Source organism: Antechinus flavipes, chromosome 1 (genome assembly GCF_016432865.1).
Source record: "Antechinus flavipes isolate AdamAnt ecotype Samford, QLD, Australia chromosome 1, AdamAnt_v2, whole genome shotgun sequence".
Classification (NCBI taxonomy): Eukaryota; Metazoa; Chordata; class Mammalia; order Dasyuromorphia; family Dasyuridae; genus Antechinus; species Antechinus flavipes.
In genome coordinates this window covers 402314625-402336577 of record NC_067398.1, presented here as the reverse complement: position 1 = coordinate 402336577, position 21953 = coordinate 402314625, and the positions used below count along the sequence as shown (strand labels likewise).

The window sequence follows — 21953 nt, the reverse complement described above, 5'->3', positions numbered from 1 at the left end:
GTGATTATCCAGATATGTATTGCTATATAATGCATTCCTGTATGTAATTGGTCAAAATTAAGTAAAATAACAAATTCTACAGAGGACTTGAATACTTATAAAATCAGTCCATATTTAAAGAAACTGTTCAATAGAAAAGTTCTTGAAAGAACCAAAGATTAAACTTTTTTTTTTTTAACTTTTTTAAAGTCAAATATGAAATAGTTGAAATTCTGATTCACACACTGGAGGCTCGTTAAGCATTTGGCTTTTTCCCCAATATTTCTCTGTAATAAATCTCCAGCTATATTTTTCCCAATCTCAGACATCCTTGAGTTGCTGCTTTAGTTTCTGGTCCTTCTAAACAACTCAGAAGAGAGCTCCACCTGCATTTTAAAAAACTCTTTGTAGTTCTTCACTAAACAAGCCACTTTCCGACATGACTTTAAATAACTCTTCAATAAGAGCCTAGGAAAACCTAAACTTTTTCCAGCAATCCATTAAAAAAATCATGCTACTTCTGACAACACACCTAAAGAGCACCTCTGAAATTATCCTCACTTTTATAAAAGTTAACAGAGAACATGATTTCCTTCCAATAACCTCAAAGGAGTAAGCTAAGAACCTTTTATGCCAAGAGTTACCAAGAATCTCTGCATACTTAATAACCAATTTTTATCACTGTAGCCAAACCAGTCATACAGGTAGAGCCTTTGTCAACATTTGGGAAACTATCCATCAACTTGTTAAGTCTGCAGTCTCAGGCCCATATCTCACTTCTCCGATTGCCTATAAAATCAGGCCATTTGATTAGCAGTGCAGGAATGAGGGAAATAAAAATGACTATTTTCTCTCTCTTTCCCCCATAAAATTAAAATATAGCACCATTCATTAGTTGTATTTAGTCAATATGGGAGTTTTATTGTTAAGTTTCCAAGCAAGACAATTACTGCTATTTTGAAAATCAAATGTTTTAAAAAAGCATATACATAATTTTGATATATATTTTTTCATATGAAACATATGCAAGAGGCCACTCCCCCATTTCTCCCAGCTTCTCTCTATTGCTGTTAAAGGCACAAACATACTGCCAGTTATATAGACTTATAACCTGGGGAGTCATTTTCAACTCTCATGTTTAATTAATTGCCAAGTTGACCTAATCTCCATTATCTTATATTCAATGACCCCTTTCCATTGCCATTGCAAATACTCTGGTTCAGGTCCTCATTATTTCTTGCCTAGATTACTATAATAGCTTCCTATTCCTGTTCATTCCTATCTCCATTCCCTCTTCGATCAATTCTTCACATTCCCCATTGACTAGAAAATAAAGTATAAACTCATGAACCTGGTATTTGGACCCCTCCACAATCTGGCTCCAATCTTGTTTTCTAACATTATATCCTACTACTCCCCATGACATCTTCTGTGTTTGAGCCAAACTGGCCTATCTGCCATTTCCTTTTCTCATTTCATCCTCTCCCTTTGTTCACACCATCCCCAATGCCTCAAGTACAGGAATCAGAAGAAAGAAATCTTTATCCCATTTCTCCCTTTCCTTCAAGGGTCAGGTTAGTTGCCAACTCTCCCATTAAGCCTTCCCCACTATCCTTTGTGTCAAATGAAATGGAATCCTTTCTGAATTTCTTACAGCACTCTATCTATTGCCATTTATCACATTGTCCTTTGTACTGTAGGTCTTTGCTTGCATGTTGTTTCTCCCAGATATATTACAAATTTCTTGAGAATAGTTCTATCATGTTTATCATATTTTGCTTCGTAATCACACAGTAAATACTTAATATTTGTTGAACTGAACTACTGAACATATTTCCAAGTGTCATTCTGACATACCTTTAATACAATTTTATTATCAGAAGTTGGGGTCCTTCCTACCCACAGTGCAAATTTGCAAGGATCTCCTTCAACGTGTTCTGTAACACCCAGTTCTGAGGTCTGGACAAAGACAAAATAATAGATACAGAAACAATTATATATGACTTCAAATAAACAAAACTGCAGCAAAATTTAAAGGTAATTCTATAGTCAAAATTGGTAGAAAATAGAAGAGTTCTAATTTTCAACAATGGAGAAAGTACCTGTACTAACAAGATCAGAGGTCTAAGTATTTTTAAATATACATGATAGACAATAGTGATATAGGCGTATTAAAAATCATAAAATCCTAATTTTCAGCCAAATGTTTCAACATCCTCTTTCACCAACTGATTTGCTAGAGTAGTTTAAAAAGTGTTTAAATCCATTACTTTTAATTTCATTTTCTTTGATTTCCTCTGACCACTCTTGGGAGAATTGATGAAGAATTATAAAATAGCTAAAATGATGGTAGATATAGGGAAAGAAGAGGTTAAGTGATCTGGAAAACCATAGGTATCAAAAGAACAGAATTTTTTTTTTTTTCATTTTTAATGCAGCTCAACCAGTTTACATTGTGAGAATTAATGAAAACGATTTTTTAAGGCAAAAAAATTGAAGGTTAACTTTGTGTCATGTCTTAAAACTAAATTAAAGAATATCTAATTATAAAATATTTCATTATCTAATTGTCAGTAGCTGTTTTAAGGGTTAAATTCCTATCTGTAGACTGTAGGTTAACTGACTAATTTGTATTTGGAGTACTAACTTATCAGTATTTTTTCCCTCTCCTAAACAAGTAAACTCTATATTTCTTCTCTTCCAGCAAAAGGAAGTGAGTCACAATCTACAGTCCTGGAGGTGAACTCTGAGGGAATCCTAAAATACAAAATAAATTAAATGAAGATGTATTGGCTTCTAAAACATATTAGCTTAGTCTCAAGGGGTTGTTTTAAAGCCAAGGAACTCAAAGTGAATTACTACTCAGCAACGTTGCTTTTTCTTTTCCAGTTGGAATGTGATCTAAAATGATGTAAGTTATTCTGTAAATTGACATTGCCAAAAAGAATAAGCCTGATGAAACTGCACAAAAATGATGTATTTGAGCTTGTGAGTTGCAGAATGTTTGACTCTTTGAATGTCATTAAAATAACTCATAGGTATTAAGAACAACTATTACTCTGTGATTTTGGGTAATAAATGTGTGTGTGTGTGTATAAAATATCTTGGTTTAAATACATAGTGATAATTCAATTTGTCAAAAATCCACATATTTTTACCAGGATGTGTGAATCAGTGTTAGTGACCCTAAGAAAGAAGAAAACACAAAACCAAATTTTATTCTTTGTATTTTCTCTAACAAAATTGATGAATAAAGCTCCCATTTACATCTAAGCCCCCAGGACAATTATATGTTGATTTCAACATAAATGAGCCAGGAAAAAATAAAAACAAAAATTTAGAATCTACCATGGATGACAGACATTTTGAAGAAAGTATATGGTTAATAGGAAAAGATGAAAATCTTAAAATATTATATTAATACTGACTATTCATATTATTATTCCTAGATTCAACTACTAAGGAAAAAGGGCACCATGTGTGTCTGTTGAAAGTTTATACTGATGAGAAAAATTCTACAATGAGACAGTCTGTAAACATTTTTCTGTTAATTAATGAAAAGTGAATAAATATGTAAAAAAAAATCAGACAGTAATATGGCTTGTTTGATAAACTAAGTTAAATGTGACATGGGGCAGAAATGGTTTAAGTTGATGTCAGAAAACTTAGGTTCAAATACTACCTCTGACATTGTGGATAAAATACTTAATTTCCTTCAGTTTCCTCATTTATAAAAAGAAGGGACTGGCTATCTTGGATTCTACAGTTCCTTGATATTCTGATATTTGTGATTTTAACGTTTTTCTATGATCTTAGTAAATAATTCTCTGAACACTGGAAAGCAAGTTTCTAACTTGAGTTTTCACAAAATTGTATATGAGAGCCCTCTAGTGATCCAGATAGTATCAGAAAATTGCAGTGGTGGAGATATGAAAACAGTTTTTAAAAGATGATTTAAAGTTTAGTAATATTTGAGAAATTAAACCAACTAAAAAAAGTTTTTGTTCTTTATCTATAACATATAATAACAAACTTTTTATATTTAGGCTTCAAGATTAGCATTCTGGGTAACTATACTTACAAAGAGTTTGCTTTTATAAAGGTACTTGCTTCTTCCACTGGAATCTTTCACCTCCTTACTGAATACTAAGGACATCTCAAAAAGAAAGAGATGCCTCTCCCGACCCTTTCGAATTAAAGTTTTTGGGTCCCAGACTTGGAAGGATTCCTGAAGGATAAGTTCTCCCTGAGATTCAATATTCTCATCAAACCCTGAAAAATGGAGAGGGAGGAGGAGAAAGACAAATAAATTGGAAAGAAAAAGTAAGAAATGTCAAACATAAAGGTTTTAAAAATATTATTTCAAGACTTTTAATGTACCTACCAACAGCTGCTAAAATCTGTTCCTCCTAAACTACCATTTATCTTGTTATAAGATAAGCTAGATGGTGCAATGGATGAAGTGCTGGGCCTGGACTGAGGAAGATCTGAATTCAAAAGCCCTCTAAGTAGCTGAGTGATATTAGGCAAGTCATTTAATTTTTCTGTGCCTATAATAGCATCTACCTTCTAGGGTTATTGTGAGGAGAAACTCAGGTAATATTTGTAAAGCACCTAACACATAGCAGTTTCATCCTTTTTTCCTTTTTCTTTCATACCTCTTTCCTTTCTTCCTTCCTTCCCTTTTTTTATTCTTTCCTTCCTCCCTGTTTCTTTCCTTTCTTCTTTTTTCTTCCTTCCTTCCTTCTTTCCATCACATCTTTTTGTTTATGCTTGTATTTTCATAGAACCAATAAGTGATGATAGTTGCTTTTGTTCAAGGAGGCAATAATTTGCTAATTGATCTTTCTACCTCCAGTCCAAGTCTATTTCATATCTAGCTTAAAAATATGAGTAACAATCTACAGAAAACAAACACATTTAGAACATTTAAACTGGATATGCACTGTAGGAGACTAACTTAATTAGATAGCTAACTGCATTTCTCATCTAAGTAAACACTAACATACATAAAAAAACTAATAATTCTTAGGGAGAAAAACTTTAGCGTTAGCATACACCTTACATGTGTAAGTTTTCCTCTCTTACAAGATTTATTTGTTGGATGTCAATCAATCAATTAGCTCTTCATCTGAATCTTGTAACTATGTATAGGAAGGATGGCGATCTTCCTAAAACATCACTTTGTACAAATCATTGACTCCAAATTCAAAATTCTTCAACTGCTTTCCATTGTCTATAGGAGCAAGCTTTTTGGCCTAAAATTTAAAGGGTTTCAGGAAATGTTCCTTGTTGTTAGTGTTTTTTTCCTTCTGAAATTACCCTGGATTTACTTTTCCAATTTTCCTCCATTTACACAATTAAGTCTCTAATGGATATGGATATTCCCATATCTAATTTTTATGTTTCAAGTTAGATATCAAAAATACACTGTCTTACATTAACTTGTTTTTAACTTGGAACTATGTACTGGGAGAAATGGAAACTTTATGGTTATGATTTATTAAATGAGGTGATACAGAAATAACATTAGAAAATATATTTTTTTAAAATTACATTGAGCATAGGATGGCATAGGGGTACCCATAGGTAGAAGACCAGACATCTCTGACCCATGGTGGCTATGGGACTCTGAGTGGTCACTTCATTTCTTAGTTCTCTAAAGAACTCTCAAAGCTATCAACTTCTATTAATAGAGGGTATTTCCTCATCTAGGGATTTCCTATAACTATGTCTTAAGAAATAATGAATCTTTTTAGGTAAATTTGACAAAATCATTAATGGGAAAATGTGTTGCTTATCCACAGGATTCAATCTGGAATTGCCAGTGAAAGATAAAAAGCACTATATTTTTGGTCAAAGCAGGTTATAAGTAGTAATAAGTGTAATCTCTTTAAACTCTTCTACCTAAGTGTCTTTTTAGAGATTCCCCATAGAAGGCAGTCTTGCATCACTATTAGTTCAAATGGTTTTTTTGAAAAATTAAATATTTTTCATTACCAAGTACTTTTTTTCCTTCCTTCCCACTTGTAAAAAAGAAAAGGCAAACCTCTAACAATAAATAGGCACAGATAAGAAAAACAAACTCCCAAATTGCTCAGAATTCTTGATCTGTTTCTAAAAAGAGCAAATGGAAGAGATGAAGTAGTCTTTTAAGATTGTTGTTGACATTCAAGGCAGAGCTTAATCAATGGGCTCCTGTGCAGCTCCCATGCTATTGCACTAGTATTCGAGGGAGGAGAAAAGCATTTGCCCTAAGGAATACAAATCTACTCTCAGGCCAAGTATCAGAAAACCCAGTATGACCAGACTAACACATCTTTGACAGGTTTGTAAGGTAAATAAAAGTTTAAGAAGTGGCTATCTTTAAATAAAATGTTAAACCAGAGAATGGGAGATGGGGGAAGAAAAAAGTAGATTTCTACAGTATTGGGGGGGTTGGAACAAATAATGCCAAAGTTCCTACCAGCTTAAAAGTGTAAAATGAGCAAAAATCTAAACCACACTAAAACCACAAAGCTAAAAGTTAGGCTAAGTAATAAATAATAGCTCCAGATTTCCAGTAATTTAGAACATTCCTTTACAGGTGACTCATATAAATATAGATATCATACAGGTGCTTCTCACCTTCAAGCATGCTAAGATGCATGGCATCATTGGCTCGCTTTGGCACACTGAGCATCACCTCAAGGCCATCTTTAATTTCTCCTTTGCCTTCTTCACAGCAGGTGAGCAGCTCCTATAGAAAATCAATAATCATGAACTGACATGTATTGAACAGGTTCTCAAGGAAAGGATATTAAAAAAATGAAAGCCATGGATATTGCCCGAAAATGCTCTACCAACAATCTTTAGTTTTGCTGAATTGAAACAGTATGTGGGAAGACACAGCCCAGGTGGATTGGGGTTATTCCTCAGAGTAAGAAAGACCTATTTTCACTGCCTTTAATGAATTTATTATTTATTTTGTTTATCATTTATTTTTTAAACATTCAATTAAACAAATTTCAAGTTCTGAATTCTCTTACTCCCTCCAGTCTCTCCATCTATGGAGAAGACAAGCAATGTAATATCAATTATTCATGTGAAATCATGGAAAATATATTAAATGCTATGTCTGACCTGCATTGGCTATATGATCCTAGGCAAGTCACTTAATTAAAAATCTGTAAGATTAACAATTGCAGAACAGCTGTAGATCTGAATTAGGAAAGAGAATTAATTGATTGATCCATGAAATCATGGATCTGGATTTAGAACTGTCATTAAGATGCCCCAATAATATTAATATTGCAAGAGTTTCCACAATGAAGGTGATTCACTTTGTGTAGTGTTTATTTTTTCTAAGAAAAACTCAAAGTTTAAAACTAGATTGTCCTTGGGATACTCATGTGAAATTACATTTCAGATTTTCCAATGGGAGCATCATATTATAGAGTGAACAATAAAGCAACAGAAGTCCATATTCTGTTAATTCCACAAATATATTATCAATTCATCTTCTTCCATTATTATTGTTGCTGCTGTTGTTATTTGTCAGATTGGTGATTTATTTCACTAGTGTTGGGAACAGCAGTAAGCAGTAAAAGATTTTTGTTATTATATGACAATCAGCACCTTTCTCTGTGACTTATCAAGTCTGGCAGAATTGCCTGACTGAGGGGGTGAGAGGGAAGAAATCACACTGTCAATATGTGTCAGAGGGAATACAAATGAAGGTGTCATTTCTCTGTTACACTATGTTGCTGTTACCATCATCAATAACGAAAAGTATTTCCAGAATTATCATTATTATTAATGATGAACGTAGTGGAAGGAAGACATAAGCATGAGGCATATTTGTATAATACTCTCACTTCCACATTAGGTCACAAGATTATAGAATTAAAAGCTAGTCTTTAAAGATCACCTGATCCATCAGTATCATTTTACAAAAGGAGAAACTGAGGACAAGAGGGACCCAAAGACATACCCTCTAATAAAAAATAGAACCAGAACCAGGATTTTAACTGAAGTCTCTTGATTCTTTATCTAAGACTCTTAATAACAATGTAGGAGAAAAAGTCATTTAACTATACTGAAAAACAAGATTATTTTTAACCAAATGGCACATATACATTATTTTACATAATACAATTAAAAATAGCTTTAAAAAGTTGTTGTAATATCCTAATTTTAAATTAATAACACTAAATTTATTGCCAGAAAGCCCTTTTTAGAAGAAATTCAAATAATTTAAAAAAATATTACCTTGCTGAAACATTAAGAAGCACAAAATCAATTTTAAGAATAAAAAGAAATTAAAATTATTTGACTATGAGAATATATGTGAAATATTCTTTACAGAAATAACAAATAAGGAGACAAAAAAGTTACTACCTTTTTTTTAAAAATAAAAAATAGAATCACTAAAGCCTGAAGGGCATATTTTTACATATAAATTTTAACTTTGCCTTTCTTCCTGCTCCTTAGAAAGCCCTCTTTACATCTCCTCCACTGTCTTATTTTCAGTCCATGCCTCAGCCCTGAGAAGCTAAAATCATAAAGTGAGATTATGAGGATTGCTTGCTTCTACTAGTCATTTATCCATTTTTGTCTCTCATATTGTAACTTTTAAAAATGCTTTTTAAATTACTTTTTTCTCATAAAAAATATTTCTCCAAGTCTGTTTCATAAAACTATTTCTTCAGTAGCTAATATATTTTGTCTTGAAAATTTACATATATAATTTTCAATATATGAAAAAGCCTGGCAGAATTCATAAACAACTTATTAATATGAGGCAGCTAGCTGGCACAATGGATAAAGTATGAAGCCAGGAGTCAGGAAGACTCATCTTTCTGAGTTCAAATCTGACTTGACTAGTCACTTACTAGCTGATTGACTTTAGGCAAATCACTTAACTCTGTTTCCTCAATGAGCTGGAGAAGGAAACAGCAAACCATTTCAGTGTCTTTGGCAAGAAAACCCCATAAGGGGTAGCTAGTTGGTGCAGTGGATAGAGCACCAGCTCTGAAGTCAGGATGACCTGAGTTCCAATCTGGCCTCAGACACTTCCTAGCTGTGTGACCTTGGGAAAGTCACTTAACCTCAATTGCTTCAGCAAAAAACAAACAAACAAACAAACAAAAACCCCATAAGGGGGAGTCACAGAGTCAGACAGACTAAGGTGATTCAACAACAACATTTAATACATTTTAAATTATTTCTATACATTTAGTCAGTACTATGTACTGATGATATGTATTTTATTCTAATCCATTTGTCATATTAAATTCTTAGGAAATTTGTGAATTAAAATTTGTGTATGTTTTGTTCTTACAGATAATTATGTTCTGCTTGCCATCTAGGAGAGGGAGTGGGGGAAGGAAGAGAAAATCTGAAACACAAGGCTATTCAAGGGTCATGTTGTCAAATTATCTCTGCATATGTTTTGAAAATAAAAAGCTTTTTAACAACAAATAAACAAACAAATAACAGACAACTATGTTCTAAGAAAGATGGTTAGCCTTGATAGAAGTTAATACCTATAAACGAGGCATAATAAAGTCCGAAACTAGCAAATGATTAGTTTTAATAAAATTTGTTAAAAACACACAATTAATATTTTGTCTTTCCAGTTTTCTGAGAAACATTTATAGAATATAAACTGAAGTAAAATGTTAAAATAGTAGAAGGGAGTTTTATGCTCTAATATATAGTTTAATAGTTCAGAAAAGTCTATAATCCAAATATCATTGTACATACTTTTAAAAGGAGCTGGTATTTTGTTATTCGCTGGACAGGCTTAATAAGGTACGAAGAAATGGAGTTGGCTAGTCCATGCCGTTGTTGTATCTCCTGTAATAAAACAAGATTTTGAACATTTTAATTCAGGAAGACAACACTGAATGTTGCATAGATTCCTTTTGAACATCAAATAATTTATTATATACACACAACACATACTACTCCTTGATCTCTACAATCATATATGGTTATGAGTAAAGTGAAAATTTTCTTTGATATATTTTTCATTAGTGACAATTTAATTTCTCAATCTTACCATCCCTCCATATTACATTACATCATTGACAATTTGACCACGTAAATTTAATAACCTATTCTCAAGTGACTTTTCTTTTTATGCTGTGTCAAATCTGAATATTCTTGACCTTTGACTGTGACTTTTGATTCTTGTTTGCTTGATTTTTTTAATAATCCACTAGCTTAGTTAATAATCTAATATATAAGATTTCTAATTTCCCCATCTACTTAAATTTTAATGGCACAAATTATAATTTTATTAATTTTTTTCACTTTTCTTCCAGCTATAAAATATTTTAGAAAAATATGTAAAAAGTTAACCTTCCTAATTGTTTCTATTTCAAATTGGACATCAAAACTATATTCAAACATTTAAAAATATTTTACAAAACTATACGTGTATTTATGAAGGTATCTATTTGAACTAAACCAAACATGAAATATATATTTGCTTATGATTAATCAAGCAGTGTTTATTCATGAAAAGACAATGAAGGAATGACTTAAAAAATGATTACTGTTGTAAAGCCACCAGGGGGAGAACTATGCCAAATTGCTAAGCTTTTATGTAGGGTGTAGGTAGCTATGTTGATGAAATAATGCTGACAAAATATGCAATGAAATTTCTGTCCTTCAATTAAATGATACAGCTTAGGTGGGGCAAAAGAAAAACCTAGAATTTGTTTCAGCTTCAGTAATTTCAGTTCAACTTAGCTAATGTTAATTATTAAAATGTTCATATATTAATGTTTCAAAAAAGCAGAATTTTAAAATAACAAATGAATTAATTTAGTATACTGATATAGAAAGCTGTCATTATAAAGTATACAGATAGGGATTGGCTCTGTGATTTCAAAGACATAGGGAACCTCTTGGATGGGAAAATTCATCCTACCAACATAGTCTGGTACCAACTCTTCAATTTATAATCTTAGAAAGTTTGCTTAGAGAAAAGCTTCTTAAACTGTGGGTTGTAATCCTATATGGGGTCACATGACTAAATGTGAGGGTTGTGAAAAATTTGAAAAGGTATCAAATATTCCATCAAGATTTAATTCTTTATGTAAAAATAAATAAGTACATCCATCTAGTATGCAAATTTGTTTTCATCTTTAATAAATACATTATACTAAATGAAATGTATACCAAAGAACCAATAATATGTATACTAAATAATAAAATTATATGTATACCAAAGAATTGTTTTAAAATAAATTTACAATCAGTAAATGTTTGATTTGTATACCCATCTTATATACTTATATACCTGAGTGTCATATAAAAATTTCTCTGGTGAAAAGGGGTCACAAGTGGAAAAAGTTTAACAAGCCCTGCTTTAGAAGATTGGTGTCAAAATTGAATATAATAGAAACCACTAAACCATACATAAAGATCCTGTGGGTCACATACTGACAGTTTCAAGATGTAATATCATCTATGTTTTATGGTATTTTTATTTCTTTTGTTAAATATTTTCTAAGTATATTTTTATGTGATTAAGGGGATGTAGTCAGTCACATGAGGCAAGTGAGGCATGTGAGCAGTAAGATGTTACATGAGTTTGTGCAAAGCCTTACAATAGACTATATCAGAGATAATACTTGAATTTACCTTCCTAGCTCCAAGGACAGCTCTCTAAGCATTGTCACAGTGACTCTCAAGAATCAGAGTGCATTTTTGAGATTTTGTTAATTTATTTACAATTTGTTATAGGATTGTATATATATAACCTATATTAGATTGCTTGCTGTCTTGGGGAGGAGAGAGATAAGGAAGAGAGGGAGAAAAATTTGGAACACAAAAGTCTTACAAAAGTGTATCACTGAAATGAAAACTCACTTATGAAGGAAGTTTCTAAAATCAAAAAAAAACAAAAAACAAAAAACAACTTTGCTTCTCTGAAAAATGTCCTAAAAACATGATAGTAAATAGTGTAGGGAAAGCTTATACTACTCAAGAAAATACCTCTTCTCAAATTTTCAACTCCATCATAGAATCAGAGAAACTTAAACCTGGGAAGAACTTTAGTGATTGCCTAACCTCATTCCTTCATTTTACCTGGTTCTACACTCAGTGATTTGTGTGAGAAGTTATGAAACAAGAATATCTAATCCAAGATCACACACATATATATATATATCCATATCCAGATAATAGTGGAATAGTGGACTCCTAGTATTTAGGTGCTTCTCTTATTTAATAATAATATCTCACAGTTCAGTGAGTTATTGCTTTACAATACATTATTTTATATGATCCTCATAAGGTATGAAGTAGAGGGTATTTTATAAATGAGGAATCTAAAGCACAGACTGGTTAAGTGATTTGTCCAGGGTCACACAGCTATTATGATGAAATGTGGACCAAAGTATTACTGATTACAAGTCCAATGTTCTATCCACTATTCATAGTCCATTTTTACTTTGTTACTTAAGTATTTTATTTTAGAAAGGTAAAAAGTTCCTCAACAAAATGCAAGAAATTATTTATATAAAAAATATACCACTTATTTTTCTTTCAAATAAAGTACATTTTTGTAGGTGGTGGAAGAAGGGGAAGAAATAAAAGGATAGCAATGTCTAATGGTTAATATGTCCTTAAAAGAATCTTTAAAATAAGTCAGTCTAATGACTGTTCATATAAACCTGGATGGAGCATTCATTTACATTTTAATCACGTACTGAATATCCTTCCTTTGATATGAACATTGATCACAGAACATAGTTATTATAAATCAAGCTCAATGGGATTTTTGGAATTAGGATTATGATATATGACTCAAGTGAACTGTATCTATCCACAAGAACATACTCTCACGTTTTTCCTTTTTTATTTAGTTCTTGTCATTCTAAATGAAACATGATTCTGCTAACACCATTTCTCACAAAGATAAATACTTGTTGACTGATAGCTTTTTTATAAATCCCTCATTAGTTACTATATTCCCTATCATACAATCTAAGGAAAAAATAATGAACTTGAGGCAAAGGAGGGAGCTACAATAGAAAATTACTTTAAAGAAGTTTCTTTTAAAATTCTAGCAAGATACTGATAAAATCTTTAAAGCACACATTTATAAGTTCACTTATTCTTAAATTCAAAGAATAATGGAAGCTTCTAAATATTTTTGTTCTTTGAATTTTAAATGTACCATATGCTACCATAGCTTAAGCCTCTAGAAATAACTCTTCCTTTGTGCACAGTGTCTTTGGGTTCAATACAGTCTTGAAGAGACTTCAGTTCATGTGAAACTTTAAAGCTCTCACACAAAGACAAAAATAGCACGGAGCTTCTAGTAGATTTAGAATGTATTACCATCAGCTGCAAAGATAATAAAAATACTAAGATTTCACGGCATCTGAAGGAACATGAAGAAGCTATTTATTGGAAGGTCCACATTTAAATCCTGTCAAGATCCTAAAGATTAAGAATCCCATCTTGTGATGCAAGACAATTCTGATTGACTTGGGATGGAAAATGCCATCTGCATCTAGAGAGAGAACTATAGAGACTGAATGTGGATCGAAATACAGTATTTTTATCTTTTTTGTTTGTTTATTTGCTTTTTCTTTCTCATGTTTTCCCCTTCTGGTCTTATTTTTCTTTCACAACATGACAAATATGGAAATATGTTTAAAAGGATTGCACATATATAACCTATATTATATTGTTTGCTGTCTTGGGGAGGTAAGGAAGAGAGGGACAAAAATTGGAATACACAGTCTTACAAAAAGTACATTGTTTAAAACTATCTTTACATGTGTTTGGAAAAATAAAATATTTTGAGAAAAAAAAAAGAATCCTACCTTAAAGAAGAGCTTAAGGAAAAAGTATTACAATGTTCCTTGGTATAAGCACAAAGATAATGATTATAGTAAATTCCTCTTGTCTATAGTGTAACTTCTCATATGGCATTTGAGTAGCACATCAGATGGATGTTATTATAAGAGAAATTCAAATGAGTCTATCTTTTAATTCACAGTAGCACCCTTTGGCTAACAACTTGAATTTCATCTAATTTGTCTAAGAGTTGAGAAAGTCATCAAACTTCATGCCTTTTCATACACAATGATCTTCCCTAAGTTTTTTTTTCCCCCTGAAACAGAAAGACCTTAACTTACCTTGCTTCAAAAGACAGCAAGGTTTATGAAACTGATATAAATCTACAGTTTTCTATGGTGCCAGTTTGCAGAATTTGTAATCTTGTGCTATATTTGGCCATTGATGCCAACAGTAAAACAAAGCAGAAAGAAGCTATTTTTAAAATTGAGGGACAGTTCCACTTTAAAGTAAGAAGGTAAAGAAGGTAGTATCATATTTTCCACCATGTAGGTTCAATTCAATAAAATCTGTAATATTATCAATGGCTATTAAAAAGTAAATTTATGCTTTTAGACCGATAGATTTTACTTACTCCAATATAACTCATCATTGCTAAATAATTTCCTTTAAAATCACATTTCATGTTTAAATGTAAAATAGTATATAAATCACTACAAAATAGCTTAGTTGTAACTTAAAATGCTTTATATCAAACTCAATCTACACAACTTCTAAGGGCTTATTGAATAGGACTGAAATATAATTGGAAAATGTTTATTAAAATAAATAAAAATACAATACAACATGTGGTTTTTCAAGTCACTAGAGAAGGAAATGGCAAACCACTTTAGTATGTTTGCTAAGAAAAACATCAGGGATAACACTAGCATGATAGGGTTTATAGGGCCACTAGTTTAGAATGAATGAATGACTGAACAAAAAGTCAATGATAATCTGCAAATTTCTGTTTCTATTTGGGTTTGCCACCATGGATTTGTTTATGTAAACATCATATAAAGTTTACTTGTCAATTTGGTGTGTAAATTGCATGTAAAATTTCAATCATATGCATGCTACTTTTAAAAAATGATCTTGTACTTACATCAAAATAGGATCCTGCATGCTCCAGTATTAGCTGAGTAGAATCTGGCTTATTTTTACAATATGTGACATACATCTGAAATTTGTCTGCCTGTAAAAAACAAACAAAATATTTTATATAAGAAGAACCTTTCTTGAACTGTAAGAATGAAAAGTATGAGCAAACATTTTGTGAAAAGCAACAGTTCAAGAAAAAAAATGCCTTAAATAAGAATAACAGAATCTGCTTAATGACAAAAAAGCTTCTAAAATCAGAAAAGCGTACCCTGCTAATAATCACTGCTTCATTAACTGAACTATTAAAAATAAAGTTAACAATTTTTCCCTCAAAAATACCCTGCTTTTAGAATGTAATTTCAGGAGACACTGAATTCATTTATAAGTTATATCCAATATTCAGCAATGGCTGGGTGGATGAAGTAACAGATATCAAAGAGCAATAAATATCCTTTGCACTACCCCATCAAACATTAGGTTTTCCTGACCCAACAATGGCTTGGATTTTATTACCCAAGTAACGAAGCAATGTCCAACATCTTCTGGTAACTGCTCATATTTTTCCAGCTCTTTTAAAAATATGCTGCAGAGAAGAAAAAAAAATTATGAAAAAGACAGTTTAATAATTTGATGTGCCAAGAATCCAGGATTTCACCTATGTGCTAACCAGCCCCTACTCCAATGCAAATCACAACCCTTCCATGCCCTTATATATAACTTCAGGAATTATTCTATCCAAAAAAAGAAATAGAAAAGGAAAAAAAAGAAAGAAAGAAGGAAAGGAAGGAAAGAAAACATTCTTATTTAATGGCTAACCTCATGGTGATGAACCTTAAAAGAGGTGTTCATCTCAACTTCACCTGATCAAAGAACTCCCAAAGCATCCCAATCAAGTTTCTAATAACCAAGAGGCTTTTTCCTGACATAAAACATTTTAAGGTTCACTTATGAAGCAGATGGTGCAAGTGCAATTATTCTTTTTTTACAGATACCAAAACAAAACAATGAGGCTTAGAGAAGGTATAAGACATGTCCATATTAACAGTAAGTGTTAGAATTACAATTCCAATAACCTCAATTCTCCTTATTTATCTTTAACCTGGACTTCTAAGCTTCTGCCTCTGATTTTTTACCCCTGCCTTTTGATTCTATACACCACTTCCTGATTACTCTATAGAAACAGCAAAGTTGCAGTGTATGAGGTGAGGACCTCAAATCAGGAAGACATGAGTTCAAATGCTGTCTCTTGATATTACAAGCTGTGTGACCCTGGATAAATTCTTTACTCTGTGTACAGCAGTTTCCTCAACTGTAAAATGAGGATTATAACAGCACATATTAAGAACACAAACCAGGGTTGTTATGAGGACTAAATGAAGTAATATTTGTAAAATGCTTAGCACACTGCCTGGCACATAGCAGGTACTTAATAAATTCTCTTCTTCCTTATGTCTAGCATTGGTTACCTCACTTCTGTGTGCAAAAAAATGCTCAAATGCCTATTGAATTATACGCCATTAACAGAATATTCAAAATATCCATACTTTTGCCCAACCTTTATTTTCATACTTTATTCTCAACCTTACCTTTCATTCCTCTCTCAATAACCTAATCAACCCTACTCATTCTTTCTTAAATAAATCCTATATTTTTTGTTGTCTCAATTTTGATCATGTTATTTCTTTCTGTCCTCTTCTACAGCACCTGACCTGCTGACATAATACCCAGTTTAAAAGTTCAGTTCAAAATTTCCTTCCTTCATAAAACCTTTGCTGGTCCCCACAAATGTTATCTCCTATACCTCCAGAATCCTCATAGTACTGTATTTATAATTCCAGTGACATTTTCTGCCTTGCAATTGCAAGTGCTTGGCACATAGGGCATTTAGAGGAAGTGCATCCACTTTTTTCAGCTAGGAAGAATGATGGGAAAAAAGCCCTCCTATCAGCTGCTTCTTCATGCCTATTATCTAAAAGGAAATTATGAGTGGCAGCCAAACTGATGGAGAGCTTGGTCCAGCTATAGCATTCCCTACTTCAACCTAATAAAGTTAACCAGTCACTGTTGCTCACTGAGAAGAAAGGAGCTACTGGGCTTTCTATTCAGATATTTCCCTAGTTTCCATCACAGTGAAAACAAATGCATGAACTGCAGTTAATCTGAAGGTATGGATTTGTTATGCAGTTAGTGATGTGCAGTTAGATGAAACAGAAGCTATTGAAATAAATGCTAAACACAGATAAAATTTCTGTTTTTTAAGGGAAACCTCCAGAGAAGTATCTTAATTTCAAAAATAACATGTTTTTCAAAGATTAAAGTCACTTACTTATTATGAAACTCATAGATTTCCTGCATGTTTCCGAAGATAATATGTTCTTTATTTACAATGCCAGGTGGAATCTCCTCAACACCGCTGGTCATTTCCCATAAATATGTCTGAAAGGGAAGGGAAATAAATAGATTATATCCAAAGATATCATATTACCAAGAAGCAGCTATTTTTGACACTTAAATTACTACTTATTACTAATGTGCAAAGAGAAACAAAAGTTAAGATGGTAATTTTTAAAAGGCCAGATTTTTAAAAGAAGTTCTTAAATTGGTTATTTCCACTGAACATGGTGGCTATAACTCTCACTCTGAAGCTTTCTGTAATAGCATCAGAATACCAGAATTAATATGCATCATACTATAAGAAGTGATCATATGGTATAACAGCCACTGCCTAATGTTATTTACCCATTATAATTACTGGTCAAATTTCATGAAATGGCTCAAAAATTCTATGCAAAAAAGGATGTCAGCCAGTCAGCCATGTGATAAACAGAATGAAATAATTAATGCTGTATCATGTCTATTGAACCCTCAAACAAATTTAAACCTTTCACAGAAGGGGGCAGTCATGAATTATTGCTCATAAGGTCTCTGAAGAATCTAAATGACTGGAATTAATAAAAGTTACTAATTCAAACAAAAACAAAACCAAAAAATAACAAAAAAAAAAACTTACATCCATACATTCCCGAAGGTCTCTTACATAAGCCTTTTCAGTCTGAATTAATTCAGCCATTATAAACCTTAAAGTGAACAAGAGGATATATTACTCAAAATAACTTAAATAGGTAACGATATTTAATACAGTCTTTTCTCTTTTGCTAATATCAATAAAAAGAACATTATTAATAGTTTAAACATCAATGTGGTACATATGACATATATACTACATAATAAATTCAAATTTGAAAAGATTGTGTGTGTGTGTGTGGTCACCAAGGAAAGACAGATCTGTAGGAGATTTCACCTATCACTTCAGAGAAAAATAAAGATGTAAGACTAAAATTACTAAAGAAAATTAAAGGAGAAATTCTTTTTTTTAAAAAAAATTTGATGTTATTCATTTTCTAAAAGGTCAACTCTTTGCACTTTATGCCTATAATTTATCTTTGTTTGAATAGCTTAATTCTACAGCTAAGTTATAATATGATAGTTTCAAAATAACCAAAAAAAGAGTTGTCAACACCCAACTAAAAAGGGGATAGACAAGTGAGAGGGAAAATTATACTAGTTCTGAACTAGGTAAAAAGATAGGTAGAATGATTGTATGTGAAAATCAAAGAAAACTGTGGCACCTAATTTCAGAACACACATATATTAGATAACAAGCTTCATTCTCTGTATGAAGGACTAAGGTTAAATCTGCAAATGCCTTACTCTTTTCTTCGAGCAGATTTTCGCTTTTCTTCATTAAGTTCATGAGCAGCATCTCGCAGTTTGACTTCTGATCCTGGGACACTGGCTGGGATTATATCCAACTGAAGGCTTTTACTCTGTGTGAAAAAAGGGGAGCCCAGTAGAGTTGGGGAAAAAGAGAAGATGAGCTGGGTTATTTAACCAGCAAAGGGGTCATTAAGTAGAATATACTTGATTTATTCACTCTGCAGAGGTAAACTTACCGATTTATTGGAATCTGATGAGATCCCCAGAGCCTTTTCCAAAGAAGTCCTATATTTTTCCATCCGCAGAGAGAAATCTCTGTACCTTTTATCCACAGCAGTGACACATTTTTTAATCTCTGCTGCATGGGCATGCCCCTTTTCACAAAAGCCATCAGCCAGCTGTATCAACAGCTTCACTCTCTCTTTGGTTTGCTGTGAAAAAACAAAAAAATAAAAAACAAAAACCAGGAAAGTATTGTGAAGCAAATTCAACTCAAATGCCAGAAATCTGAAATATAATGGCTAGTTATCTACAATTTGCTTCTTTAAAAATGAAAATGACTGCTTTTGGTGAGAACTTAGAATGAAATCATAGAGGACCTGGAGAGTGACATCAATCCGTGGCTCCAAACAGGACTACTCTCATTCATTCTGTATTAATAAGCATGTGATTTCCTTTTTTAGACATTAAAAGAAAGTTCTATTGTCTTCTTCAACAATATGTTTTAGTATCAATAGTCTTCATTATTATCCTCCCTTTTAAATACTGCATTCCTCCTTAAAAACCTCAATTCTAAATTCAAATACTCCAGTAATCAATCCACAGCTGACTCTGCTTACTCCTTTAAATGAAGATGCATACTTATATGTAGCTGATTCCATGTGATTTGACAACAGCAGCCTTCAGTGATTTCATGCATGAATATTCTATGTAGTCTCCTAGGGTTGGGGGGAAGGGATGAGTAGGAATTATGTACCTTTTCTTCCCTCTGTTGTGGTACTGTGGACATAGTAGGGAAAACTAAGGGTTAAAGTTACTTTGTGCATCACACCAGGTCCTTATCCTCCCTTTTCTCAATTCACAATGGACCTGAATCAAAATTGGCTCACCTGTTAGAAATTATCTCAAAAAAGCTTTTTTTCTTATCTACTCTTTGCAATGTAAATATCTTGGTGACATAAATGTAGAAATATACCATGATTCACTGAAACAGAAATAGTTTATAAAGTACTCTAATGGAAGGGACATTAGCTCTAGAGACAGTTACAAGGGTTTCAAATACTTCTTCTATCTGCATGATCTTCAGCAAAATTACTTAGCCCCTAAGGGTCCCAGTTTCTTCATATGTAAAATGAAAGGGTTAGATTAACTCCTTTCCAAACCTGTAATCCATTTACTGGTACCCAAATATACACAGTTAAATTTCAGAAGGAGTGTGGTGTATTAGGAAAACTGTGGCTATGGAATCAAGATCTTAGTTTGACACTGTTGTGTATCTCGAGCAGGTCATTTATTTTCTCTGGGCCTCAGTCTCCTAATCTGTGCAATGACAAGAGATGGACTTGATGAACTATGGTCAATTCTGGTTCTAATCTATGATACTATTAAATTTGGGGCAGTAAGTTCACAAAATTGAATCTACTCAGAATGTTGTTCTGATAAATCTATTTCATTTATTGACATTATGAAACTCCCATTGCTATTTTCAATCAGTAAAATTAGACATTCTATCTGCACACATTCTACTGTTGGGCATAATTTCTAGTCAAATTTTGACTACATTATCTTTTAGAACTGGCAAGTGAAAAATGCATTGAAAGTAAGCAAATCCTGGGATGTAGGTCAGAGTTCTAAATCCACAAGGAAAATTATCTTCTTCACTTAGAAAATAAAGGGATTTGATCCTACATTCACTGAGAAGCCTTTAAAGTGTTTTCTTTTTTAAATATTAAACATATATCTAGCAAGAACAAAATGGCTTACAAGTCTCCCAGCATTTGGCTCTCTTCTCTAGTATATCATAAATGTTACTTTATTGGGATGGTAGATGCTTTTTAAAAGGCATCTTATGAGTGCTGACATCTCAAATAATAAGTATGCAAAAACAAAACTCAGAATATGGAAATATGACCAATCTCACTCAAAAAAATCTATTAAGTGCTGACTATGCAGATACTAAAATCACTTAGAGTGATGGCAGGATATTGGATGAAAAACTTTAATTTAATTGTTAAAGTCACTGAAGATAAGGAAGAGCATTCTGGAAATTAAGGCAAGAATGAGAAGATGCTACTAGCGGATAATATTGTTGGTTTTCAAATAAAAGACGATATATAGAGAGAGCATAGGGGAGGCATAGAATGGAAGTGAAAATTATTTCATATTCCTCCTTAAGTAGTCTATTTTGTTTTAGATGGAATGAGAATAAGAGTAGAGATTGGGATCTGTGACTTCACTGGCACAGAAAACTCTCAGTGAAGAAACTCTCTCTACCAGTGAAGAGCTCCAACCATTCTACAAATAATCTTAGAGAATATTTATTTTATATTCTAGACAAATGTGATCATCTGCTATCTCTGAACATGTTCTGGGCATTCTTATAAAAAATAATTCTCTCCTCTTTAAGGGGTTTACATTCTATTGGAAAGGAGCTATATGGCATGTAACACAGGATAATACAAAGTAAAATAAGGAATAAATAATGAGTTATTAGAAGATCAGTTTACTCCTTGAGGAGGAAATTACCTCTAAGATCCCTACATTTGAAGTAACACACATAGCCATAATCTGCAATGTGTCCAACTCTCATTCCTCACAATAATAAATTTCTTCTTTTGTCCTTATTATGATCTTTGACACTGCTCTAACTTTTAAAAATCTATCTATCTTTTCCACTCTGGCATCATCCACCATTTACCACAGTAATAAGTCACTAGCCACCATCCTAAAAAGGCTGCATGGTATAACTGAAAAAAGCCTAGACATTAACTGGAGAGATCTGGTCAAATCCATCCTGATTCTTAGTAGTTATAAAAACATGGACAAGTTTCATGTGTTTCAATTTCCTTATCTATAAAACAGAAATAGTATCTACCCAATCATGTTTTTGGAAGTCATCAAATAAAATAACTTCATTAAATTATAAGTTTATAGCTTTAGATGCCATATATAAATGATCTCTTATTTGAATACATGGGAGAGCTGCTGAAATACATGGGAGCCACCTGACAGTGGCTGCTTGGAGATCCAACCCAGAATGGATCTCCTCTTGTGAGAGGATGATACAAGGAGACTGAGAGGCAGTGGCGGTG

General features: G+C 32.4%; 1 protein-coding gene across 2 annotated transcripts in view; it reads right to left on the bottom strand.

Annotated features, from left to right (window-relative positions):
* Nucleotides 1-21953, bottom strand: part of TRIO (trio Rho guanine nucleotide exchange factor) — a 485555-nt gene that overhangs the window by 109373 nt on the left and 354229 nt on the right. For both annotated transcript variants that reach the window (XM_051969858.1, XM_051969859.1), the window contains 10 exons: nt 18879-19073; nt 18637-18752; nt 17936-18002; nt 17252-17361; nt 15439-15508; nt 14930-15019; nt 9727-9819; nt 6607-6718; nt 4061-4251; nt 1837-1938 (listed from right to left, as the gene is read on the bottom strand). In XM_051969858.1, coding sequence (XP_051825818.1) covers nt 1837-1938; nt 4061-4251; nt 6607-6718; nt 9727-9819; nt 14930-15019; nt 15439-15508; nt 17252-17361; nt 17936-18002; nt 18637-18752; nt 18879-19073 — 1146 coding nt within the window. The remainder of the gene's footprint in view (nt 1-1836; nt 1939-4060; nt 4252-6606; nt 6719-9726; nt 9820-14929; nt 15020-15438; nt 15509-17251; nt 17362-17935; nt 18003-18636; nt 18753-18878; nt 19074-21953) is intronic.